The following is a 27,606-nucleotide window of genomic DNA, read 5'->3' as shown; positions in this document are numbered from 1 at the left end:
TTTATAAAACTTTGTAAATTTAGCTTGCTCTAAGTGGGAAGGATGAGTTTTGAACTGTGCTAAGTACTATTTGATGTAAAATTCAAAACAGAATGGGAGTTACAGTTAGGTACCTAAACCCCTAACCTCAGAGCTTTCTACTCTTTTCTAAATAAAGGAATCCTACTTTTTTATCAGGACTGGGATTGCAAATCTGAGGCCCCCTGCATCTGAGTACTGTTCAGGGAAATACGGCATAGAAAATCACAAAGTGGTTTCAGTTGGAAGGGACCTTTTAATAGTCCAGTCCCTTTACAATGGTTTTCATTAGTCTCACAAGAGAACAGAATTGATCCCTTGACTGACAGCCCTAAATCTGCAGCAGTTTTTCCCACTGGAGTTTGCATAACTGATGATGGCTGTGGCTCTCTTCACATTCTTTGTACTGCTTGTCTGTCAGTGTAGACCTGAGTCCTTGTCTGTGGCTTTACTTACCTTGTTTAACAAACCAGAGCTTCAACCCATGTCTGCTACCCTCTGCCATGCTGTTCCTCCTCCAAATTTGCCTTCTAACAGCACAGTCCACATCTTTCCACCCTGCCTCAGCATCTCTTTTATCCATATCTCACCCGTGTTTTTCTCAGATAGAAACTGCTCACAAATGTTTGCTGGCACATAAACATTGTATCTTCAAAAAGTATTTTCTATACTCCCTATCCAAGTGTAATAGGAGTGTATGAAGGGTGCAAGTAGCATGGCATCACCATTCCCGTGAAATGGAAATATGTGGACACTTAGCTCTGCAGCTTTCAGTGTCCCGAGGTTGCAAACCTGCTTTTTGTCAGATGACTGACATGAGTTAAAGTTGCCTATTTCTTTGTAATAGCAGAAGCAAAGTAGGAGGGAAAATGTGATTTTATCAGCCAGCACACAATTTATATTCAGATTATTTATCTAGCATATTACCTAATATGAACAATGACTAAAACGTTGATGTTGACTCATACAAATTCAAATATTTGTAAAAATAATACCCTTATTATTTGAGAATGATTTGGACTTTAAGATAATAGTTAGGAAGCACCACATACAACTTACTCAAGCCATACTATATGAGGATCATCCTAAAAGAATTTCTGTGTTATGAGATATTAAAACAGATAGCAGCAGCCCCAGCTTTCTTGCAGTATGTATTTCTATAAAAAGTTTATAAACTAAATTAATTAAATTTTTGCACAAAGTTGATACAGCATGTGAATTTATACAGCAAAGCTTAATACTCTTATCTATAAATACATAACAAAATTAAGGATAACAATTACTAGAAAAATACAAGGCATCTTTGCCATTTATGTTTAGAGTAATATATAGCCAGTTATAAGTTATTAAAAAGTGCACAGCAAAAGCCCACTGAATACAATCCCTTCTGTGCCACTCCGTAATACTTGAAATTTTACAATCAATAGTGGGGGAGAGGAAAATAGGGAAACCCCAGATTGATAGGGAAAGTGCTGTTTTGTTTTCTACTATACATTTTATTTGCTACCCCCCTTTATTTTGTAAAGAATATTTGGAGTATGTTATTTACACCAGGTCTCTGAAATAACTTGGTGAATATCACATCATTTTAACCACTTGTGTGCACATAAAAATATCAACATTACTAGGTATGTAACCAAATGAAAGCCCTTTTCAAGAAAGCTATTCTTTCATCTTTAGAAAACCTCACACATCTATAAAGATGGTTTTACTACCATTATGAAGTTGTTATTCTGTTTACTACTAAATCCCACTTAACATGTCTGTGTACTCTCTTACTCTCTTCTTTTCTGACCATGTAATCCGATATAAATCTGTTAGGTTTAAAGACTGAAGATACCTCTGGACTTGAATTTGAATGCTTTCAGTTCCCACTGTGTGGTCTAATTTAATCTCTTGGCCAAGATTCCTGTCTATAACTGTCTGGCCAATAAGAACTTTGTCAAATCAAGACAGTACAAGGCAGCAGACAGGAAATACCCAGTTGTCAGTTACATTTGGAATATCACTGTTGACTTCAGTGGTGCAGAAAGCAGTAGTAGTAGCTAATATGTTAGGATCCAGATCCTCAAGGAACTACTGTGCCTTAAATACCTTTAAAATTCTGTGCCAAAAGAACCAACCAAATAGATTCACAGAAATCAATGGGTAGAAGTTAAACGACTTTTGATGTAATAATTTGCCAACCAAATCCAGAAAAACCCCAACTAGTAAAAACAGACTCTTTCAGCTACAATCTGTCATATCTTTTCTTAAGCTGCCTTACAATAACGGATGTTGCACAACAGGAGCACTGAAAATACTTTGTGTTATCAGCAAAACTCTTTGAAAAGATACAGAATTGTAAGCTACAGAAAGCTTATAGAAGGTTGTACCTTGTATTAAAAGTTATATTATTTTTAATTTGTATGAAGGTATCTAGCAAGTGGCAGAAAAAAAGAGCTGTATTATTTCCTCTGAGTATCTGCTATTCTTAAGTGCACGATATGCAAAGCTTTAAACTTTGGGATGCTATATGCTTGTAGAAAATATTAACTGTTGGCCAAATTCTGCACTTCAGTATCAAGTACAACTTCTAACCAGCTCCCAAGAATCTTGGACTGATTACAGAAACAAAAAGTAGCCCTTCTTCTTCCTCCGTATTATGATAGCATATATAAGAATAAAACCTCTGTACTTTAGAGGGACCATTTCAATTTCATGATTTTTAGTTTCAAATAGTAATAGTAAACAGCAGATTTTTTTATTGTTTAGAGTCCAAAAAATCTTTACAGATGCCTCTAATAATATCAGGAACCATCTGCTCCAATCCTGTGAACTCCCTGGTGAAGAAAGTATGGGATTCTCTTGGTTCAGAAGCCATGTCTTTCAGATCATCCAGAGGTGCCCAGGCAATACCAACAGAGAAGACTGTTATTCCTACAAAAAGAAAATAAAAAAAGAGACCATTTTGCCTGTAGATACAAGAAAACACCAGCCATTTCTACATTAATGAATCAATGTGGATTTGAAAGGCATGTTTCAACACCTGCAGTCTAGTCTGTCGAAGATAAATACCAGGAAACAGACCTGTCTCAGCAAAAATCCTGAAGGAAATATGAGGTATCGTAAGAGCTAATGTCTGAGTTGTTCTTGTAGTGACACAGAGGATTGTAGCAGTTACAGTGTCATTCTTGAAACACAAGTAAAATTCTTTTATATACTTACACTTCAAGCATCATCAGCCCAAAGAGCTTTTTGGCCACAACTGTTTATTCCCTTCCTAGATGATGATGGAGCTCCTTGGCTTGTTATTCTTACTCTGCTGTTTAGGGAAATGAGACTGGGTATTTGTTGAGCCCTAAGCTGCTGTAAGTGAATCTAGTCGTACCTGGCTCTGTAATTCTGGTTATTTTTTCACCCTAATGGAAAACAGTTCCTAGGGGCTTACATTTTGCTGAATTCAAAGCAAGTGTGATACTTTGCAAGCTTTAAAATCTTAGTATTTGCAGTGCAGCAGAAATAGGATTGATCAACTCCCAGCGCTTTTCAAAATAGATAACCTACCTGCTTTTTGTGCAGCTGCAGCAGGTCCTCTAACATCATCATAAGACTGACCATCCGTCAGAACAATGAGGAAATTCTTGTTAGGTCCGTCCTTCACTGGCCCAAACACATTCTTGGTTGTGAAAGAAATGGCGTCGCCCGTAGCGGTGCCCCCGCTCATGTAGCTGATGTTGCGGATGGCCGAGAGAACCTTCTCCTTGGTGACGTGGTCGGTGAAGCCGAACTCGGGTCTCTGGTCGTAGGTGAACTGCACGGCCGCCACCTTGGAGCCGATGTCCGAGATCTCAAACGCCTTGGCCACGTTGCTCACGAACTCCAGCACCAGGAGGAAGTTGCTCTCGCCAATGCTGCTGGAGCCGTCGATCAGGAAACCGATGTTGACAGAGTTGTAGCAGGTCTTGCTGCACAGCATCTGCTCGTGTGAGCACAGCTTTTGGACAAGAGGCTTTACGTATTTGGTAGTGCCAAACCAGGTGGGCATTTGGTAAGAGAAGAAGCCATTGTTCCGACAGACAGCCTGTTTGAAAACATGAAGGGAATGGGTGAATGCCAACAGAGCAGCTGAATGGATAATACTCAGACACCTATGATTTTTCTTTCAAAAGCAGGTTAGAAATGAAGTCTCATAGTGGGAGCTTAGGATGGGTTTTTGTGTGCACATCTTTAAAGAAATTGAAACAGCTGCACTCAAAAGTCAGTGAAAGCTGTAGTACAACTCATTTTATCCAGTAATAAACCCTGCCCCCCAGGCTCTGAACGTTTTCAAATAATTTAACTTTATTCACAAGAAGTGCAACAACTGAAAATTGTAATTTTGTTTTGTGTATGTGAACTCAGTCATGATACTAAATATCATGAAATACTAAATTCCAAAGGACTGAAATTTCTGTATTTTTGCTTATACACTGAAAATTGGCCTCTGCGTTTTCCCTTTGATCTTTGGATTTTTAATCTACAATGTGTTATGCAGACAGAGTTGGGTAGAAATATAGCTCCAGGTCATTCAGAGTAAACTTTCTTTTCCCTTAGCTTCCATCAGATGCATGAAAAGTACAAGGCAACTGAGAAAGGGGTTAAATTCAAAATCAGCTCCCCAACTAATCTGCCTAAGATCAAAATGCAGAAGAGGAAGAGAGGCCTCAGCCACTTAAAGTCATGTCTTTCTGTGCCTCTGCAGGACAGACAGTGATAGTACAAGGGAAAGAGATCTCCTAAAAGAGGAGAGATCTAGATTAGATAGTAGGAGGAAATTCTTTACCGTGAGGATGGTGAGGCACTGACGCACTTTATTCAGAGTAGTGGATGCCTCATCCCCAAAATGAGGAACTACCTGGTCTATTGGTTGGTGTCCCTGGCCATGGCAAGGGCATGGGAACTAGATGACCTTTAAGGTCCTTTCCAACCCAAACCACTCTATGCTGCTTCTGTAAGTGGGTAAGGGTTGGACCTGCCTGCAATACCTCTGGGATCAGCAGCTAGATATCCCTAGAAGAAGCAGAGCTTCATTCTGTTCATGCCATTTCTGCTGAAATTAGACATCTACAACCTCCCTGTGGAAAAATGACCCATTTTCTCACTGCAGAGTAAGTAAAGACCTACTGATCAGAAAGCTCACGTGAGAGTAGGTGATCGGAGTTTGAATTCCTGCTCTAACTCAAAAGGAACAAGATTCAAAACTCTGCATACCAGATCAAAGTCTTGTACACAGACTTGCTAGGATATGTTTTTCCATATTTTCGGTTCTCTTAGTAGGGAAAGCAAGTAAATAAATATCCACAGAGCAGGTTCTTACCTAAGCACCTCCCTGTCTGCTCTTTCAGGAGAGAGAATGTCTCACATCAGCATTTCATTGCTTTGGCACATTAAACCATACCTGAGACAGGGGAATGTCCTGCACTGAGAGTCTTCATCTTCATGCAATTACAAATTCCAGGAGCTACAGCATGGCCAAGCTTCTGAACTGGGAGGACAATGGTACCTTTGTGTGGCCCCTTCAGCAGGGAAAAATCTGCAGTGTTTCTTTAACCTTCCATCTGCTAGTCTTTTAAATCACTTATGAGCAGGGATAATTTAATCAGCTGGTTTGAGAGAATATTTTTATGTCTATATATCTATATGAGTTATTATATATACATATATGAGTTCATTAGAATTTTACTGTAAAGTAATTTCTCCAGAATGATATTCATTCTTACTTTGTCAACAAAACCAATGTCTTGTACCATTCCCAGCTCCTCTGTTGTGGGTTTTGCTACAGACACAATGAACACGTTGACTCCAAATTCTCTGGCCACTATGCCAGCTTCTTCTAGATCATCTGAGGGCCAGCCATCCAGAAACACCACAATGATCTTGGGAATTCCCTTCCGTGCTCCATTTTCCAAAGAGAAGAATTTCTGAGCTGTGTACTTCAAAGCTTTCCCTTGTTTTGAACAGAAAAAGAATGCGAAGAAATGATGCATACAGTGATAGTACATTCTGGGATCAGCTTCCCATCTGAAATTGTGCAGGATTTATGTTATATTTACAAGATGAAGCTAGTGTAGCATTGAATTGGTGCCCCAGGAAATTTGATAATAATGAAGCTTGGGCAACCTCCAAGTTAAAAACTAATTACCCCAAATCAACACCACCCCCTCCAAAAAAAAAAAAACAACCCACAGATAAAGCTGAGGTTGAATTCCCTGAGATTTTTTTTTTGCTCATGGGTCTAGTTTTCTAGTAGGAAGTGGGTATATGGAAATGGATTGGAAGGAAGAAAATTCAGGAGCTACCTAAATTTAGCTTGTGAAATGCAATGTCATTAGATGCTTAGTTTAAATGTCTGGCTGGTTTTGTCTGTGATAATTAGTTTTCTTCAGATTAGCTAGTAGGGACTGAGTTTTGGATTTGTGTGGAGAACTGTGTTGATAATAGAGGGACACTTTTGTTATTGCTGAGCAGCTCTTGCACAGTGCCAATGCCTTTTCTGCTTCTTGTGCCACCCTGTCAGTGAGAAGGCTGGGGGTGCGCAGCCAGGACAGTTGACCCCAACTGACCACAGGGATATTCCACACCATATGGTGTCATGGTCAGCATATAAAGCTGTGGGAAGAAGAATGAGGGTGAGGTGACATTTGGAGTGTTGGCATAAACTGCTACATGAGCTGGAGTCCTGCTTTACTTGGGATGACTGAACACCTACTTAGCCCTGGGACATGGTGAATGAATTCCTTGCTTTGCTGTGCTTGTGTGAGTGGCTTTTGATTTCCCTAATAAATTGGTTTTCTCTCAATCTACAAATTTTCTCATTTTCCTCTTCCCAATTCTCCCCCCATCCTATTAGGGAAAAGTGAGCCGCAGCTGCATGGGGCTTGGTTGCTGGCTTGGGCTAAACCACAATGTCTTCTCACAACCACCTACTACTTATTCCTAGTCTAACTCTTTAATTCGCCACCCAACAAGAAAGAAACACTAAGCGTTTTATGAATTTGTCTGAAGATATCATTCTGTTACTAGTGAAAAGTCAATTACTGTTAAAATGCAAGAAGCATTTATACAGATAAAAACACTCGAACTCTAATAAAATGTGTAATAAGCACACCTAAGTTCTTGAAATTAAATGTGAGATGTGACCATGTTCTAGTGGAAAATCACTGAACCTGATTAAGGTAAGTGTGGTATCTAAAACACTTTCAGACCTATGTGAATTATAAGAACTTCAACATTTACACCCACACATACATACACACATATACATGTATAAAATATATATATATAAAGGAGTAATTTCTGTTTTAGGGGGAATATGAACTCACCTGTATTGGAATTGCCTCCTCTGAACCCTAATTCCTTTATGGCAAACAAAACTTCTTTTGCAGCAGTAAAGTTTTTCAGATAGAATTCAATTTTTGGATGTTCACTGTGAAAAAATGAAATAAAGTAGTAAGGTTCACTTTTCATATTGGCATTAGCAAGCTGAAACACACTTGGAATAATTTTGCTCTTGATAATATATATCTTTCTCTGAATTTTAATACTAAAATGTAAGTATGCTCCTTGCTTAATAAATCTTGCAATCCCTAGCAAGAGGAATTATCTACCTGAATGGGTAAATTAAGGACAGCCTGATTCTCATGATTACCAAGCAGCTGAAAACATTAGGCTGAAAATACATAAAGAAAAAAAATGAACATACCAGCTAAACTAAATGCATCTGCATAACTGAAGACTGGCAGGTTTTCTACTATTTGTATGACAAATACCTTCCTTATAAAAAATTCCTGCAAAATTTGGTTTGAGTTTTTATTTGAGTTCAAGGTATGCTAGCTACTGACTAAGAAAGACTTTAAGTATTCTGTGCCCAGATTTCATTCTTAATTTACAGTAGAAAGCAAAAACAAGTGACCAGGTACAATTTGAAAAAACATTAGCTGTAATATTTTATCAGTTGGTATGAGCAGGTTTTTGTTTTGTACATGTACATGGCCATTAGGGACTACTCTCTCTCTACAATTTTTAGAAACTGGCATCTCTCCTTTGCAGGTATTTCCTGCTGTTCTATTAAGATGGGATGCAAAGCTGCAGCAGAGGGGCTGTGAAAAGTCCAGCTGTTCTCTAGTCAAATATCAGAGACAGAAGATATTCAAATTTGTCATATCCTCTCACATGCACACCTTAGTACAGCACAGAGCAAACAATGCTACAGCTCAAGAGTTTCTTTCCCTTGCTATTCATCAGCAATTATTGAGTGATATTTTTCTGCAAAATGAGAAGTGATATATTAAATCATTTCTCTCATCAATTACTCCATTGTATTTTGTGTAGATCTGTTGTTACCTGGCCTGTACGACTCCAACATGAGGCCCATCTGTTCCAATTCCCAACATTACAGCTACTTTTCCAACAAAGTTTTTCTGCAAGTTAAACCTACGTTGGCCGATGTTGTAGCTTCCATCAATGAGAAATGCAATATCAGCTTTACAGTCTGTGAACATCCAAAATAGTTGGACTTATTAACACCAAATAAATGTTAGGATTCTACTTTGCAAAAGTTAAATCTGTGTATTCTTCTGTTACCTTTGTTTCCAGCCTTTTTATCAAGAGTCTTCTTAGGTCTTTTACCTTTGGTGAAAAAAACAGCATGAATCATTTAAGAACTAGACGATGAATGGATTGAAGTAAACCAGAAAAAGCTCTGACTCAAAAAATTACAGTGCAATCTATCTGCAGTAGAAGCTGTCAATCAGTTTAATAATTAAACTTGTGCTACTACTGCTTTACTCCTTGGAGAATATTCTTTTCAAATGAAACAGCTTAACCTTCCTTTCTACACCTGTCTGACTGATTACTGAGTTGTACAAAGCTGGGTGGATTTCTGTACCTCACCTTCCTATGTGTTTCTCAGTTAGCAACTCTGCTCTACAATGGAGTTTTAATGGTTTGGAAGCAAACCATGACTTAAACTCTAAACCAAGTGGTCTATTCACAAACAACATCCAAGTCCAGTATTTATATAGCACTAACATTCACAAACAGGGTTTGATGCAGCATTCTCTATGGTGAAATTCACATAACAACTGAATTTCTGCTATGCATGTCCTGACAGCACTCAGCTGTTCTGTAAGAAGGAATGCATTAACTCTGTCTTCTCCATCACTTAAAAGAATGAACATCACATGAGCTCATGAACTCTTACCTTCCTTTGTTTTATCTGCATTACTTTTCAAGAATCATTCCATTTTTTTCTAATTTACATGAACATTAGTGAGATCAGAATCAATCTCCAAGACTACATATGACTCCTCTTTCTTTCCTGTGAAAGATACTCTGCAAAACCACATACTGCATCTGTTTTCCTCTTTAAAAATGAATGACTCATATGAAACAAGTTCCTTTAGCCATGGGCTGGCACACTGCAGTGCATCCCTATCTCAAGGGGCTTCCCTCACTGCGGAGATCATGTACCTGTAGAAGGACGTGCTGTCGAGACCGAGCGTCCCACTGCTTCGAGTGCTGTGCTCTTGGTACCTGCTAAAATAACAACACTTTACTGGATTTCAGTGTATTTAGATGAAGTTACAAGTGCTTGAAGAATTGCTGTACTTGCAATAACCTTTCTTTGTCATCTGCCATTAGCTACTCTGGGAGTAGGATATAAGCCTAGACAAGCCTTTGGTGTAGTCCAGTATTGCAGTCCTTATTTCAGCTGATGAGTAATTACAGCATATATATCTGATGAGAGGCTTCAGGAAAAGCACCTGTAATTCTAAGTGCTTAGCTAGCAACTTGCAATGGGCACTACACAAGGAATACTAGTATCTTAGAGACAGTAGGCTAAATTTTAGCTGTGTAAGAAGTAAAAACACATTACAGAGATCTGCTTCACAACTTTTCTATACCAGCAAACACACATGCTTCAATATTTTTGAAACCGCATCAACATATACAACCAATATGCTTCTGCATACGATTTTATGAGAGTGGTTTAGCCTTACCTGAGTGGCAAGGCATGATAACTGCTTTGCAATTAGGCAAGTAATAATTAACAACTACCTCAACAACGAGGACAAAAACCTCTGGACAAAACCACTACGTTGCACTGTAGCCTAATGATCACATCACATGTAAGTTGACATTATTACTAGTTTTTGGAGGGTCAGTCTTCTGTTTGCATAGAACACTGCAGTTCAAAGGTATTTGAAGGGCCTGACAAAGTGCTGTTGTCTGCACAAATGCAGGCAGAGGGAGAGAAGGAATAAAACTAAATGGCTGGAAGTGGCAGGAGGACCAGACTGCAATAGCAGGATCTAAGCATTGACTTTTACATCAGCTTAAACTGTCATGGAACTGTCAAGTGCCTGCTATCATGTCATTACATTCTAAATAACTGATCCATTTTTATGTAGGCGACTGTTACAGACTAGCTACTCTAGCTGGAATAGTTTTTCTTTAGGTAACTGAGGAAAAATGAAGTTAAAATAATGAATTAGAAGTGAAAACTCCTGTTACTACACATCAGATAACAATCACTTTCTTTATGCATACAGAATCACAGAGGAAGTGTCCTACAGTTCTGCCAGAGCTTCAAATACAGTTTGCAAAACAGTAAGTGTGATCCGCCTACCAGTCACTGAGAAAGATGAAGCCCATCTAGAGAGCACCTGAGACTGGATCCCATTGGCATTTACAGCAGGGTAGTTTTCCTGTCCTGGGAGAGTCTTTATCCTTACAGCTCCTCCTGCGTTGGTAATCACACCGCTAAGGTTCAAAAAGAGGTGATATAGATCAGACATTTTAGTCACAAGAAAATGGAATTCAGGTAATGCCACCATTAGAATTTTTGTCACCAGCCTTCTCAAAAAGATGCAATAGAGGCAAGCAGTTGTGTTCAGGCTAGAACAATCTGTAAGTTGCTGAAAAAACTTTAGAAAAAACTATTCTACAGAGCATCACACAGATTTATTAAGAAAAAAAAAAAAGTCAGGAAAGCCTAAAATCCTGTCATTTAGACTAATGCAGAATAGTAACTCTTCAGGCCATTATCAATTCCTAAGTGACAATAAAAAGCATCAGAACTGTCAGATCTCTTTTTATGTGCTACTGAAAGAACTGTTATTTTTAGAGGCCAAAGGTCAAAGTTGAACTTCTCTAAGAGGCAGCAAAACTTGATGCCTTGTAGTACATGGGGGGGGGGGGGGGGGGGTTTACAGTTCTGTGGGAGACCAGCAATTATTTCAAGACTATTTAAACACAGCAATGTGTGCCTTTGTGTTTACTTTTTGATTCTGTTTGGCCTCCTGCTTGAAAAGACAACCTGGTCTAATCTGATTTAACAAATTGTGAAAGTAGAATAATCAAGACCAGAGTTTAGAAAACTTTACATCTGTTTCTGATAACATGAGATCTTGATATCTGGGCAAAAGCAATTTCCACAAAAAATTCTATGTGGATTGCTGTTAAAAGACATTAATTCTTCATGGATGTGACTTGCATTTCTAAATTGAACTGTAATTATATATATTTAATTCTTGTAGCCTGGAACAGTTTCAAAATACACAGATACATTCTCATCTAGGAATACTTTATAGAATATATAGACAAACGAGCTTTAATAAGGTTATCCTAAATGAATTTAAAATCAGACTATAAAATTAGCAAATACAAATAACACTTTATAGGTCTTTAAAAAAAACAGTAAGAGGAAAATCAGACAAGAGCAGAAAGGCTTATAAAATACAGGAATTTCATCTAAAACATACTTGAAAATCTGAATTGAATTGAGGTAAATCACCAGATTAAATGAAGCTTTTTAAGATCCCCATGCACTTCCTCAATTTCATTATTATTCCTCAATGGGCAAGAACTGTTTATTTGCACTATTGGAAAAAGAGATACAGAGGGTTGATGGATTTTGAATGAATTTTTCAAGGAGTCTACACATCAAAACTGATGCCTAGACCACAAAGAGAGTCCTCTGGCCATGGGACGTGAGCTTTATAGATGTAACTGCAGTCAGCTGATCCTCGGGGACTTTAGACAAGACAGCTGAATTGCCTGAATTCCCATCTTTCCTTCTTACTATCACCATCTGCAAACTCCTTCCAAATAATCAGCCTTTCTCCATCACCCCAGGAATTTTCCTCCTCATTGGAGAAAGCATCCTCTGGACCCCTAAGCTGTGTTCCATTCTTTCTGTTTTCTCTGTATCCCTACTGCTTTTGGCAGGAAAGAAGTTTAGCAGCAGAAGCAGGCATGATACCAAAATTTCCCAGGGATCTACAGCTGCTCAGAAATCCCTTTGGCCAGACAACATTTTTGTCAATATTCTTCTAGCAAACACTTGGGCAGCTGAGGTGCCATTTGTGTTTATGGGCACTTTGTGGCCAGCTTTGTAATACCATTATATGCTTTTGTTCGACTTGAATTCTGGGACCCCAATGCTTAATGAGGACTGGTTTCACCCTTTGATAAGTTAGGAAAGTTATGAAAAAACTTACATGCCTATTTAACATCTAAATATTACCACATTGGGCTAGGTCTCCATTTAGTGGAATTGGCACTAGAACAGAACTGCACAAGCTGCGAACCCAGTCCTTCATTTGACCTTCTGATTATTAATCCAATTAATCACTCGGTGGTAGATTTAACTCAGTTCTTCATGCCTACATAGTGTCAGCCTGGTAGGAGGTTCTCCATTCTTCCCTCAACAAATCTTTTATCCCTCTGCCCAGAAAAGGAGTAATATTAAATAAATATTTTGTTTCCTGAGAGTAATTACACACAAAATGAGAGAAAAAGCCAAATATAACAAGCTAAAACAGGCAGAAAACTTATCCATCTGTAGTACACAGAATTTTTTGTAGCTGAATTCTGCTAAATTATTTTCATGTATTACATAGTGTTTTCTTGCATTATTAATTGCCTCATAGTAATGCAACTACTCATAGGACTAATCACTATTTGATTTATATAAAATTAAGGAATCCAGCCTCAATACGGAGCCAGCATGAAAACTGAAGTGTATGTGGAAGGGGAAGAGACCCATGCTCACACAACCATTTTCAGCTTAAGAAAACTAATGAGCCCTGCTCCCACGACTGATATTTCCTGAAATGCTGGGTGGTTTTCTGACACATGGGAGGTGACACAGGGCCAAGACCCAACAGTGCTGTAGGTACTGACCTATCTGCACCCACCAGGCAGTGAAATGGAGGGCACACCTGGTTTGAAACAGGTGGTTAGTTTGGTTACTTGGAAGAAACTTACAAAATTTTCAAAGCTCACATCTACTTATGTCACAATAACAGCAAACTCTGATCACCTATTGGGAATACCTTCTTGGAAGTTTCTTGCATGCCAATATGGATTTTAGACAGTGCAACACAGGGCAAGAAGGAACAAGCATTTTCTATGTTTTTGTTGGATTTTGCAGCCTGCACTGAAATTACCTGAGAACTAAACAGCTATTGCCTCTCCTCCATGCATCAATCCTTTTTTGCCAGCACTAGTCATGGCTGTTAACAGCTGCAGCAAAGCCACCAAAATGTTCTCATGTAGCAAATTCTGTTCTGAGTATGAAAGACCAGCAGAACTAATAGCTCCCAAGTTAAAGGCAGTCTACAGAAACAGCAGTTCTCCTAAACAGGTAATTTTCACCTTTAGTCTGCTTTTTCAATGCAGAATTCAATAAATGCTTTATGGCGTTTAAAGTGTCAAGCAATGAATACTAACTCAAGATTAAGTTTTATTTTCCTCATTTTTCTTCTAGCCATTTATAGTTCTGCAAATTTTAAGTTTATAGTTGTAGGTATTTAACAGAAAAAATACTCTGATAGCTGCAGCATCACATCAAGATATTCTGAAAGAGCTTTCTTCTGTTGCTTCATGATAAAAAAAATATTGAAACCACTTTTCCTCCATTTCTTTAAACAGTTTGTTTGATGCAAGCTTTTAAGAAAGTCAGAAAGTGAATCTGCTTTTGTTCTTCAATTAGTTACTATGTATACTGTATCTTTCCATATCTACTAGTGATACAAGTGGTTTTACAGTGGAAGTCAATCTGTGGACAATGCTGGGCCATTTCAGAGAAAGTTAACAAAGTGGTTTTCAGGAACACTCAACACAAGGCAGATAACTTGGGAGCTGCACAGACAGTCTTTGTTTCCTCTTCTTCCAGTGACATTCCTGTTGAGTTAATAGGACCCAAGGTCCAGAGAGAATTTTGCTATGATGCCACCAAACAGTTAAGATTTGTAAGTGTGACAAAGACCGTATAAACTCACTTACCTGTGTATGGCAGCTCCACAGACACTCGAAAGAGAGGCATAAACTCCATCCCCAAAGACATAAAATTGCCACAGAGGACAGTTTGCTGGGCAAAGGACATCTTCTGTCCCCCTTCTAAGGTCAAGTCCTCTTGTAAAGCACGTGATAGCAGTAGAAGCTAAAGAGAAAAGAAGAACTTTTGACCTGAAATCTTAAAGCTTTGTTGTTGGTGGGGCGGTTTTTTTTTGGGGGTTTTTTTGGGTTTCTTTTTTAATGTCTCTACAGTTTCCAAGTTTAAAGCAATACCTGAATTTGAAATCAGGTATAATGCCTACAAAGATGTCTTTGGAGCTTACAAATGTACAGTTATGACATGGAAGCACACACTCCAAAATTACTATTACGAAAAGTAACAGGAAAAAAACTCCCATGAACAAACAACATTAAAATAGTATTCATGGAACATTACACAAGGAATAGCAATTCACATCTGTAAATTTACTGCAGAGACACAAGGGCAAGGGGAAGACCTTTGAGGGCTGATGGACTATAGATGCAGGTGGCACCTTCCAAGGAAGAAGTTAAATCACTCTGACATCCCCATAGAAATCTCCAGCCATAAGACATCTATGAGTCACGTGGGAAATTCTGAATCTTCTCTCCAGTGGCATTAATGAAGCAAGCTGACAGCAGCATTTCCCTTAGCCTCTTGCAATAAATCCTGCTGAGGCCAGTGTTAACAAAAAAACAAAACAAAAACAAAAACCACCCATCCCTTTGCTCCAGTAATACAATAACATCTAGAACATTGGTATCAATTCATTACAGTGAAGTTTATGTCATTATCATTGCGCAGAGAACTGTCAGATTCATACAGTGATACAAAAGTTATTTATTCAGCTGAGGCACATGCATTTTTTATGCAGAACACTGCCATTTTTCAGAAGTTGCTCTCCAGGCTATCATCATTAAGCTTTCACTGTGCTTGCCTGTGTGCAATGAAGGTATGCAGACACAGATTAACATCAGTACACAATTTCGCTTGGCAAACTGATGCTTTTTCTTTTGAAAACATAGAGGTCTTTATCTTGCATGGTAACTACCATCCTTCTACTACACAGGATAGCACAATCCCCTGGTCTGTTGCACAGCAAATTAGAGATCTGGCTTAGATCATTATCAATTCAGCAGCATAAGTCCAACCCATGCCTGGCTGTTTATTCTGAACTTCCTAAGGCACATCTTTCCCTGGCACCTAGAAGGTGCAAGAACCTTTCCTAAATGCACCTGGAATATTCTCCTTGCACAGTGTTAAGATAAAAGCTGGCAGATGCTGGCCAAGGTACCAGTGCATGCATTGGCAGCATTATATGCCAAGGACTGTAAGTTTCAGGGGTCAGTGATCTGTTTCTCACCTGCTTTTCTGCCCACTACTTTCATTCTTACCGTGGGGGTGTTTCCTGACCCCGACATAGGCTGCTTATAAATGAGAGTACTTGGAGCATATGCTGTTCTTCATCAAGGGGTGGAAAAGATGATACCTCCAGCTAATCTCACTGCTTTAGAGCTGAAAAGCAGAACAGTTGCAGCCAGAAATGCAGAGGGAAGCACGTCTGTTCATTCTGACTGCGTAAATTGAGCACACATTCATCACTTATGCATGTATTTTTAATCATATACAATAGTCATTAATGCTACACTGAAACAATGTTAAACTATCTAATCACATCTTCCTGAAAAATCTTTGCTGCTACTTGTTAGCACAAATACAGGACTTGTATATGCTTAATCTGCCTATAAAGTTCAGGGTAAGAAGAAAAGAAAGCAGTAAGTACTTCTTGATTTTTCTCTTCTCAAGATAATAGAAGTTGTCTATCTAGCAAGAACTGAATTGATTTTATCTGATTCTCAAGTATTCTAAAAAGTAAGAGTTTCTTTTAGGACTTAGTCTTAACTACTCACATCCTAGCCATGCTTAGTCTTATTTAACTGCCTTAAAAACCAAAGAAGGAAAAATCAAGCAGAATCAATGCTTACACCTAGAAGCTCCATATTTTCATTGTCAAAAGGGCTATATTATTTGTATGCTAAAAGAAGACTATTTGCCTTGCTTTTTGAGTCCCCTAATCCTTTCTGGAAGTTCTACAAGTGTGTTTGCTAATTACTGGGCACTGAGCACCAAATGACACCCAGCGAGGCCATCAAAACCAAACAGCAGCTGGAAGGCTGGAAATCCTTGGGGGAGTAACTGCAATAAGCACCACTGGTACTCTCTGCTCTCACAGCACTGATTGTGCCTCTCACCCTGCAACATTTTTCCAGCCTCTGAAAGTGCAAGACACCACAGGAAGTTTTAACTCCTGTCATTTCTAATGTAATGTACTTGACTGAATTCCTTGGCTGGCTGTCACAAAGACAGTAATTAGACGTGTCTAGTTAACAAAGCCTGTATCGCTTGGAGATCTGTATTTCCCTCATCACCAGGTACTTACTAATTACCGTCATGTGGCAGGCTTTTGCATAGCACAGAAGATGAGGGGAAAAAAATAATCTTTCTCTGTTTTCCCTGGCAATCAAAACACAGAAATCCATTGTAGCCCAGCCACAGGATTTTTCTGTACTGGCAGCCTAAAGGCTGTCATGATCATTGTCTACCCGAGAAGCAGGCTTCCAAGGGAAGGGTGCACGTTGCTGCTGTGTGAAGCAGCACCTGAAGAGCTGACGTGCTGTAGCTAGGGGATTTAGCAGTTTATACCTCAGCTGGATCATCACTGATGTAAAAACACACATTTTGAGGTAAACGATGTCGTTAATTAACATCAACAATTTCATTTTCGTTTTCTCTGTAGGTAGATACCGTTTTCTCTAAGCCATAATTTTAAAACAGAGACTAACACTAGAAGTGTTTAGTGAAGTATCGAAATGAAAGCTAATTTTTTTGCTGACTACCAAAATTAAGACTTACGATATCAGCTCTGCAGTGGTTTTTGTTCTTCCCTGTTTGTTAAGGCATCATCAGCCATCCAACCTATAAAACCTCAATGATTTCGTTGCAAAGATGAAAATGTATTAATGAGGACAGAATACTAGAATATATAAAATTGTTCTTTGACAGCTTACATACTCATCATTCTCAAAAATTTCATCCATGATATTACTATTGAAATTGAAGAAGTGCTTGCTTTTGTTAGTCTAGCCAAGACACTTCAATGTGGCAAACTGCCAAAGAGTTGTATCTATATATAAAGTGACTGAAATAAAACCCCTAAGTTTTAATCACTGTAACTGAAGAATGCAAGAACAGTAGCAGTGGAGACATTTCTTTCAATACTTATGTGATGCAATACTCTAAATCCAAGTATTTTTGGAAGAAATGAATATAAGCTCACAATTTACAGGAAAGGATTCAGTTCTAGACCCCTACCCATTCTGGACTCTGGTGAAGACATGAGACCTATGGTCTGTTACATTCAATTAAGCCTTCAGAACCACAATAAAACAACTATCATCCCATCTTGTCAAGACACACACTCTTCAAGCTTCACAGAAATGCACTACATCAGAGTACCCTACAAAAGTGAGGTACAAAGAAATGAAACTGTAATTCTTCCTGATTCAGGCCATGTTTAAAGTGTAGGGATAAATATCTTCCATCATTGTTGACCTAAAAAAAAAGAAAAATAAAAAGCAAAGACTCACTTCTCTCTTAAAACAACCATGTTTTCAATCATTCCATCAATTTCCATCTTTTTGGTGCCTCTTCCCATGTACTCTGATTCTGCCATGAATAGCTGCCTCTCATGTCAATCTATAAAAGTTCTGACTTAATTTTTAGGAAGAGGCACTGCTTTAAGCTATTCTAGGGAAATAAAACCCATAGGAAAATCTGATCTTTTCTAATCTTGAAGCTTCCATGAGTTGCTTTGGGAAAACAGTTTATTTACACAAAAGAAAAAAGAAATCCTATGTACATTATTACAAAATTAAAAATAGGGGTTCCTACATGAGTTGTAGCATAGAGGAGTACATCCCTATTATGCTTCCTATCCTTTTAGTATTTAGGTTTTTTAATAGAAAAATTTTAGGTCCTTTTTTAAAAATTTTGAGGCTTCAAACAAGCCTGCTTTTTCTATCTTATGCAAGGAATATCGATAGTTGGAAAAAAAAAAGACATACTAGTAAACCTACACTTGTTCACATTTTGGAAAACATGTTCACAGATTGCATACTAATTCATGCAAATCTTTAGTACATATCCTGATCTGGACAAGGGCAATGAGATTTACAGAAACCTGGTCAGGGCTATATCATCCATTTCAATCTGAGAACTGCCCTTTTCCCAGCAGTGTCAGGCCAGTTGCCATGACACGGCAGCATTCACCCACCCACACAGCCTCGTGTGTGGCAACCAGAACTGCTGAACTTGGCGGCATTTGCATCCATACCAGTGCAAGCATAAAGAAAGTTTTAAGATCCTCCAAGATCTTCCCAAATGTTATGAGCCTAAACACAGTAGATTCTTGAGGAAATTAATGCTCTTTCATTACACTGAACAACAGAATTTAGGCACTTTTATAAATGCAAGTTTCTAGTTCTATAAAAAATGCTGCTAAATTTAGGCTCAGAATAATGGCAACAGGCAATATCTTAGAGAAACTGTTCACATTAATGCTATTTTAGCTGGTTCCAGATACCTTCAGGTTACAGTGGCTTCTTCAGCCCTGAAGGAAGCATCCCAGAAAATTTTCATGTTTCCTGCCAGACTGTCAGCACTTCATCTTTAATGCAGCTGTAAAATAAAAAAGGGAAAGGAACTGGGGTTAGATAGCATTTTCCATTGCTGTGCATTTTTTCCTTTTTTAGCCATAGCACTCCTGTCACAGATAGCTTTTATCAGTTTAGAGCAAAAGAATTTTCCAAATCTTTGATTCAACACGAAACGAGCAGAAAATCCCGATTCCTAATAACTGTGAAGTTGTTATCAACCATTCAGAAAAGCCTGGGGTCACTCACCTTCTGCAGGCCAGGCCTGCATCTGAAAACATGTTCTTCTGGAGGCTCCTATCCTCCTTCGGTGAAAGGTTCCACTGAAAGGGGCAGACAAACTGCTGCGTCCTTCTGCCACATATTTCTCCAACTGCTTCCCGTGCCTCCGGGTTCCCACGGATTTATTCCGGTTCTAGGGGAGCCTGCTCTCCATCAGCAAGGATGCAGTCCAACACAGGATGGTACAACAGGCAGTCCCTGCCATACCCTGCTAGGCATCCTAAGAATGTTCTTTTGCTTTCCAGGTCGAAATAACGGCAGGGCAAGTTTAAAATGCTTTTAATCAATTCCATGGTCTGAAATATGCCAGAGATCCTCAAATTCGCCAAGCACCGTAAGAGCGCCTTTATAACACACACAAACACACTGCCACTCACTCTTGCTACCGGCACTCCCCTCGACGGGGACACTTGTCACCACGGCGCTGCTGCAGCCCGTGCCAGGAAGCTTTCCGCCCCGTTCCGCAAGCGTTCCCAGACACGCTCCGTGCCCCTCCGCAGTGTCCCCCCGGCCGGCTCCGCGCACCCCTCCCGGCGGCGATGGCCCCGCGGCCCGTCCGCGCCCGGCGGGGCGGCTCAGGCCGGGCAGAGATGCTTCCAGGGGGAGATCCCTACGGGATGCGGGGAGGGGACAGCGGCCAACTCACCCGAGGCGTCGCTGCCGCGCACCGGGCCGGAGAGCAGGAAGGCGCCTGCGAACAGACAGGGAGTGTGGGTCTGGGCGCTGCTCCGCGCCCGCCGCGCCGGCCCCGCCGCTCCCCGCGGTACCCACCGAGGAGCAGGGCCGAGAGCCACATGGCGGCGGGGCAGCCACAGCTGAGCCCGGGAGAGCGGCGGAGAGCGCGTTCCGGCCGGGTCACCGCGCCGTGCCCTGCGCGCTGCCCCGCACCTCCACCGAGCCGCGCAGCCCACGGCAGCCGCCGCTCCCGCTTTAAACCTCCGGCGGGCGCATGAGCACTGGGGCGGGCGGGAGGGAAGGAGGACGCGGGCACGGGGCTGGGCAGCTCCGCCGCCGGGCTCGGCAGGTGCTGCCGTCCCTCCCCCGCCGCGCCCCCCGCCGGCTTCTTCCGCCGGGAGCGGCGGCCCGGCGCTTCCTTGAGCCGTCGGGGGCAGCAATTCGCCTCCCCGCTCGGTACCCCGCCCGCTCCGGACGGACAGTGGCGGTGTGAGGACGGTCCCGTGCCCGGTGAAGCGCCTTTGCCGTTCGCCTTCCCGTCCCCTCGATGTCCCTTCCAGCCGCGGTTCTCCAACACCTCGTGGCCGGTGCCTTTACTCCAGATGTCTAGGGAAATGCGAGAGAGATGTTGGCTGCTTCGCCGCAACCTCTGCCTCTTGCTGGAAGTTGAGGAAAGGACAAAGCTGTCCTGAGCACTGCGAGGGGCTGCCGAGCTCTCCCCGCCCGGCCCGGGCCCGCCGGCTGCAGCCGCCGTGCGGGGCCTTACCTGGTCCCTTACCTGGGCGCTGCAGCGGGCTCAAGCGGGGGGCTTCAGCCTAATTGAATCATTCGAAGAGATGGAAATACCCGAACCGGCGTTTCGGGTATCGTTTCCTTTTGATCTAAAACGTTAGCGCGAATACTGCAGGTGCCTGCCTTTCATTTAAGTAAAATTTTGCTTAAATTAAATTAAATTAAAGGGGAAAAAAACAAAGGCAGCAAAACCAAAACCATCACCCCCCTAAAAACCGACCAACCAACCGAAAACCAAACCAAACTAATCAAACCAACCCCCCACTTTACAGGCTAATCCGTTTCCGCGGCTGGATGCACACACGCAGGTGTGCTGTGAAGGACCGGCTGGCGCTGATGTGCACTGGACAGGTCACTTGGAATCGTGGGCAGAGGGCAGAAGTGCGTGTATTTTAACGAATGCCTTAAAATCGTATTTTGTGCCGGCCGTCAGCATACACTGTTTGACCTCTGCCGGGACAGCTGTTCCCGACATGAACTTTTACAAATAAATAAACTTTCAGATTTCATAGGAATTAGGATTTGCTGGGACAGAAGATTAAGTGCGGGCGTTGCAGACAGCCCTGAGAGCGACCGGCTTTGGAAGGCAGCTGCTCAGGGCAACTCGCTTTAGGACTTTTTTAAAATTATTTTTTTTAAGGTCCCATAAGAACGCCCTTTGTGAAATATCTCTTGGTATGATTGAAAATAAATATATTTCAGAACTCTGCTCTCTGTTCAGAGATATGTAGCCCGTGAAAGCAAAATAGGAAGCACGACCAGGTAAGTTATTCGTAATTTATTGCTTTTCCGGAGTTTAATTCAAGCGAAGCGCGGAACTGGTGAGAACACGATACCCCTTTCCCCCACAGCTTTGATCGTCTCAGGAACACATTTCTGTGCTTCCCACACAGGATAAAGGTGGCGATATTTTCTTCATGACAGGGTCTTCTCCTACGGGAGCATCTCAAATGGGAAATTATGCAAGGTGGATGATGCAGATGTCAGGAGTTTCTGCGGGCGTTTCTCTCAGCTTCTCAGGATCCCGAGATACTGTCAAGAAATTCCTGCTCCCTCCACAGCTCGATGTGCCCTCGGGCGGGTCGGTCACACTTCCCCTCCGTGACAAAGGCCGCCCAAAGGTGTGTCCCTGAGCTCTCCTCCCGTGCGGGGTCTCCCGCAGGTGCAGTCTACTCGGCACAATTTTTGTGGCAACCCTCGGTCCCATTTCCTTAGAGCTGAGGTATTTAAGAGAGAAGAGACATTTGCTCGATTTTTAAAGAAAACGATCTGTGCAGGCCAAGGGCGCGCAGGGGGCGATGGCAGCGCTGGCGGCGCCGTGTCCCGCCTCCCTGGCAGCCACCGGGGCAGCCCCCGCTCCCTTCCCGGTGCCCGCCCCGCCGATCCCGCCGCCAGCCCCGCTCCAGCCCGGCCTTCGGAGGCGGCACAAAAGCGGACCTCAAGCCCGGCCGGGGCGGGGGAGACGGTGCTGGCTTGTCCTGGGTTAATGTTTCAACTTCTCTGGTGGCGAGAGCAAGTTGCTCCGCAGAAGCTTTTGTCACACGGGCTGGGGTGTTTGCCGCAGTGAAATGTCCCGGGAATACCTTCCTCCGGCGGTCGAGGGACAGGCAGGAAGAGCAGGGAGAGGCATCCCATTAATGCCGGGAAATACGGGAAATGCCTGAACCGAGGGAGACTGGATGCCCTGCCACACAGCCCCACAGAAACCTCTCTGTCCTTTGTGTGAAGAAAGGCTTTGTACAAAGATCAAAAGGACAGAAGAAAGCACTAATTAAATTTTAAGCCCTATATTCCACTTGGGTAGGAAGGACCCTTCCTGTGCCTTGCACTTCACTCGCTGGGAAAATACATTCACCCATCCTCGTTGCACTCCTCCTTCACCTCCTTTCTACATTTTTCTTTCATGTGATTCCCTTCCTTTTCTGGAGGTTTGTGTTTCTGGCTTGTCCCTGCATTCCTTTCAGACCTACAAAGCTTTTCTTTACACCTTCTTCACAAAGGTTACTTAAATCATCTTCCAAACTGTTTGGCACTGACTTGTGCATGTCACCTTCAATTTTATGTTCAAGAGGTTCTGAGCTGTGTTTGAATTTTTTGGTTTGAAACCATTCTGTCTTGGGAATGGCATTAAGAAGTTGCCAGGAATGCTGCTGTGAGACAGGCAAAGCGATGCCAGGCTGACGGAGCACACACATGTGCCTGGTGCTGGGCAGCCATCTGTAGCAAGGCTGTTTGTTGCTTTAGAGACAGGTGATTTGGAGGGACTTTAGAGAGGTACACGCAAATGTTACATGGCCTGTGGACACGGCCCTTTTCCTGACATCATGGGGCTCAATTTGTTCATTCACACCATCACCTTAGTTGGGCTCCTTTGTGAAACATTAGTTTTTGTTTTGTTCCCAAATTACTGTCTTGCTAGTAAGACAAACAGAATCTTAGGAAAAACACATCGAATAAATAGAAACATTCAAGCCAGAAGAAGGAAGCAAATGATTGTGGAAGCAACACCTAAAGCAAAGACTGTAACATGGGATTTTCTGATACCGTCTCTGCTGGGTGGCAGCGGAAGAGATAGTTTATGTAAATATAAGAGCATGCATGTAGATATTTAGTATTAAGCAGCACCAGGGCACAGGCTGGAGCATTGGAGCTCTGCCACTGTTCCTGTCCCACTGCTAAAATGCTCCTTGGCAGCCCTTTCTCCCCTGGCACCTGCTGGGCTCCTAGCACAGGGGTTACTCCAGCCTGGAATCAACGCTGCCTCCTTCCTTTGGAGCCAGAAAGTGCTCACACACATGGACAGGCACCAGACCACGGCTGATGGCCAAGGCCCGTGGGGACACCTCTGCAGGGGCTACAGGGACAGCAGGCACCTTTCCTGGCACTGCCCAGCCTGGAGTACTCTCCAGGAAGGCTTTTCTGGAGTGGGTTTTTTGCCCCATCCAGAGGCAGTGTGGAATCACCTCCAATGCCTAGCAGCCTGAGCACTGAGAGAGACAGGTGGCTGCATGCAGGCCTCCCCTTTCATGAGTTCAAACATGTCTGCTGGCAAAAACTTCCTGACTCCACAGGCAGCAGACCCTCATCTACCTGCAGTTTATACCTTTTAGATTAGCAATTTATTTTATACAGTAACTGCAGAGCTCTGTGAGGAGGGACTAGATGTAAGCATGTCTCCTCTCCTATCAGGGCTTTCCCCGTGAAAAGGGAGAAGACTGCTCACCTCTCACCAATGGTTGGTACCGATCTCACCTCTGTCCTGTCCTGCTGTGTGCTCTCCAGAGTAACCTGAGGGTTGGTCCTTACGATGATGTCTGAAGAGATTTTCCTTTTCAGGATAAAATTTTAACTATGTTTGTTACTGTGAGTTCTGTTACTGTATTAATTCAAATAATTATCTTATATGTTTCACTGACGTTAGGATAAAAAAGAGGCCTGGAGACAAAATAACATTAATAAGGGCAAACAGATTAAATTTACTTCACACGAGAATTTTAAAAACATGTAAAAATGTAATGATTATTTCAGAAGTAGTTGATGGCTCTGGATTAATCCTTGGATGCTTAGCTTGGGGTATTATGAAGACCTTCGTTAGCCAGGAGGTGTATTTTTATTAACATTTTGAAAACTTTTTTTTGTGTTAAGACATTGAGGACTCTTAAATAATTCATGAAGACAAGGATGAGGCCCTGCTTCCCTTTGCTGCCCATTCACTCTTCTGTTCCACTTGATGCAGCAATGCCATCATGTGCAGGAGTAAACTATCAGTCAGAAAATCTCTTTTGTACACTGAGACCTGGGGATGCTGATCTCTGTGGGGAAGCACAGAGAAAGGTGTGTGCTTTCCAGAAACAGAATTTCAAAACTAGTTTCTGTAGCCAGCGCCTGTAGTCTGAGGGTTCATCCATCTGTTCAGTCAAGAGGCTGCAGGTACTGCTTCCTGTCTCATGGGCACACATTTCTTGGAGAAATATGTGTCTTTCTGTAAGCAAGGGGCATTTTTCTGTTTGATATAAACATTATGTTATTCCTGAATGGAAGTGCCCGATCAGAGCCTGCCTGTGGTCATATGGCTGTTGTTGAATGTGTGGCTTCTGTTATTCCTGGCTCTGGAGATGGTGAACATGCTGTTCCTTCCACTTCCTTCGGTAACGGTCATCTGCACATTTTGAGGGTAATCCAGGGCACCACACACACACACTGTAGCCATTCTTAAAAACACAAATTCTTCATCTTTCCTTCTTGTGCACTTCCATTTGCACACAATATTTGCAAGTCTTCATAAATTAAAGACATTTTCTGACTAACTTTATAAAGTGGAGATACAGTGAATTCAGTTTATCCACTTTAACCCCTTATAATTGGAATAGAATGGGACAAGCAATATCTGTGGATTGGAATTTCAATTGGTACCTTTTCTCTTAATTGTTGTGAAACATCCAGGAAAAAGCAATAATTGAGAAATATTTGTAAATGTGCATGACATGCAAAGATCCTCTGTGAGGTACTTTTATTGGTAGTCCAGGAAAGTACATATTGCCAAAACTAGCCAGTGTTTGGCCATTTTGACAAGGAGAAATATGTCACTGGTAGATTGTCCAAAATAAGAATCATGCAAATCCACTTGTAACTCTTTTATTTCACTGGGCATTTGAAAGTAATAAGATCATGGTAATGAAACCTAGCTGTATTTCCTTACTTGAATAAGAAAATCCATGGTTTGGTGAGCATGATTTAATCATCTACACAGATGGCTGAAAAGGGCCACTTTTCAGTTGCTAGAAAGAACAAACATTATGATACCCGTATCTCTATATTATTATAATATTTTGTTTAAAATATTTTTTGCAGAATTCTAATGACAGCAAAGTAAACAGATTTATGGTATCTATTTAGGTACCGTTATTTCTTTTTTTAGTACTGAGGTTCTGATAACACTCAGAGATTTCAGATCTCATTGTGTTTCTGTCCTGTTCAATGCAATATAGGCATGCAAGAGAATAATTGTTGATCCAGGGCAGTTTGTAGTCTCTAGAGATGAAATGTCTCTTTGAAAATCAAGGGCACTATCATCTGTCACTTATAGGAATGACATTTCAGTTCAGATTTCACTTTGGCTTGTATTGTGAGCATTTATGTGGGTTTAAGCATATTTTTATATTTTCTATTTTGATGATTAAAAAAAATCTGACACTTGTTAAATTGCTATTTTTTACACTTGGAGCTTGATTTGTTCTCCAGAATTTAGCCCCTTTACCTAGAACTTGTATCAGTCTACCAAGTGGTAGACTTGGGTTTTGACTTTTTTGCTGCTGAATTACTACCCATCTCCAGCAACAGATGGAGCTGTAGATATTTTTCTCTCTATTAGTCCTTAATTTTTCTTTTTTCCCCCTTCAGTAGCTATTTGAATATATTTTCTTAAATTGAATATATATATTTACCACAATACTAATTTACCTCTAGCTCCAGGTTTTGTACTACTAGAAACACAACTTCTCCTGTAACTTCATCCAAGATATGGAAAGGGTGGGCAAATTACAGAGCTGAAAGCAAATTGCTTGCATTTGACACAATGGCAAGTGTCAACCTTTTTTCTTCCTGCAAAAGTAAAGAGCTGTGGAGAATTTGTGGCATCAGAGAATGGTGGCTAAGGATGCCTGAGTTTATCTAATGGGCTGGATTTGTGTAAGGGTGAAGGGGTTCTTGGTAAGATTGTTTAAGCCTTCTTGAATTAGGCAAAAAGAAGACTTCCCCCTGTGCATTTCCTTTGCAACAAAAATGATGGTTTAGAACTAGAATTATTCTGAAATCCATCCTCAGCCAGGTTCATCACTCATTTCGGCTTGGGCATAAAACTGGTGGGCAGCCATGGATAAGAGAGCAAAAATGCCACCTACCCAGGGATGTGCAAAGTGATGGTTTCCTTGAAGGGTAGAGGCCCTAGTCTGAATGGCTGAATATCACAGCCACAGGCTGGCTCTGGGGGTGAAATACCTTTGGTGGTGAAACCCTGCCTTCCAGAGGAATGCCTGATACTGAGGGTAGATGGTTTTAAGGTCCTCTAAGGATGTACTGAAGGCTTTTTATATTTTAAGCTCTAGGAGCATGTATGTTTGGCCTTTTGTGAGGCCGTTCTTTGAGCCATTTCAGTGTATGCACTGGTATGGGAAGAGACAAGCCTGGTTCCTTTTGAAAGAACACAAGTTTGAGAGGAGAAGGCAAACAGTAAATTGGCCTCTAGCTCTGCCAGTTCCAGTCAATTCAGAGAGATGATATATTGTACAAAGAGTATTCAGCACAGTGTTGGAATGAATAACTAATTTCTTTAAAACTTCTTCAAATGAATGGTAGTTCTGAGATACCAGAGCTTTCTGGATTAATTCCTTTAGGTTTTATTGATTTTTATTTCTGTCTTTTAACACTGTATTCTGTCTTGTTAAATGGGTCTTAAAAACCTATTCAGATCATGAAATCAAAGAGTGGAAATATTTTCCCCTCCAAAACAGCAGAGATTAAAAGATAGAAAAAACAATGCTTCTTTTATTTTAAAAAGTCATGCTGAATGATGAATACAGATTTTCACTTTGGTGCAAAACTTTTTTTTTTCCCCTGTCAGCTATTGCCAGTTTGAAAGAGATATAAAATATTTTGATATTAAGAAGGAATACAGAAATGAATGGCCATTCCTTTTCTTCCCATGGAGAGATTTTTTAAAATCCAGTGTTGCTGTAACCCTTTGAAATAGAAATTCAAGATATTTTATTCACATATGGCTAGGGT

The 27,606-nt window shown here is 41.2% G+C and overlaps 1 protein-coding gene across 4 annotated transcripts; it reads right to left on the bottom strand.

Annotated features, from left to right (window-relative positions):
* Positions 1-887: 887 nt before the first annotated feature.
* Positions 888-20,245, bottom strand: COCH (cochlin). Of its 4 annotated transcripts, XM_066188367.1 has the most exons (14): positions 20,128-20,140; positions 20,003-20,047; positions 19,324-19,397; positions 19,005-19,099; positions 14,841-17,974; positions 14,332-14,488; positions 10,670-10,803; positions 9,511-9,576; positions 8,623-8,667; positions 8,383-8,530; positions 7,362-7,465; positions 5,760-5,986; positions 3,565-4,081; positions 888-2,937 (listed from the first exon to the last, which is right to left on the bottom strand). In XM_066188367.1, the coding sequence occupies exons 5-14, from the start codon at positions 14,935-14,937 to the stop codon at positions 2,762-2,764; spliced, it is 1,671 nt and encodes a 556-aa protein (XP_066044464.1). In that variant the 5' UTR covers positions 14,938-17,974; positions 19,005-19,099; positions 19,324-19,397; positions 20,003-20,047; positions 20,128-20,140; the 3' UTR covers positions 888-2,761. The 4 variants fall into 4 exon arrangements, with proteins under 4 accessions (XP_066044464.1, XP_066044465.1, XP_066044467.1 ...); XM_066188368.1 differs by lacking the exon at positions 19,324-19,397 and having other exon boundaries at positions 20,128-20,158; XM_066188370.1 differs by lacking the exons at positions 14,841-17,974; positions 19,005-19,099; positions 19,324-19,397 and having other exon boundaries at positions 20,128-20,245.
* Between the last annotated feature and the right edge of the window lie 7,361 nt (positions 20,246-27,606).

The sequence above is a fragment of the Chamaea fasciata genome, unplaced genomic scaffold (assembly GCF_029207755.1).
Source record: "Chamaea fasciata isolate MVZ Bird 193981 ecotype frontalis unplaced genomic scaffold, bChaFas1.0.hap1 SCAF_7, whole genome shotgun sequence".
Classification (NCBI taxonomy): domain Eukaryota; kingdom Metazoa; phylum Chordata; class Aves; order Passeriformes; family Sylviidae; genus Chamaea; species Chamaea fasciata.
The sequence above is the reverse complement of the archived record's forward strand: the minus strand, read 5'-3'. Positions and strand labels throughout refer to the sequence as shown.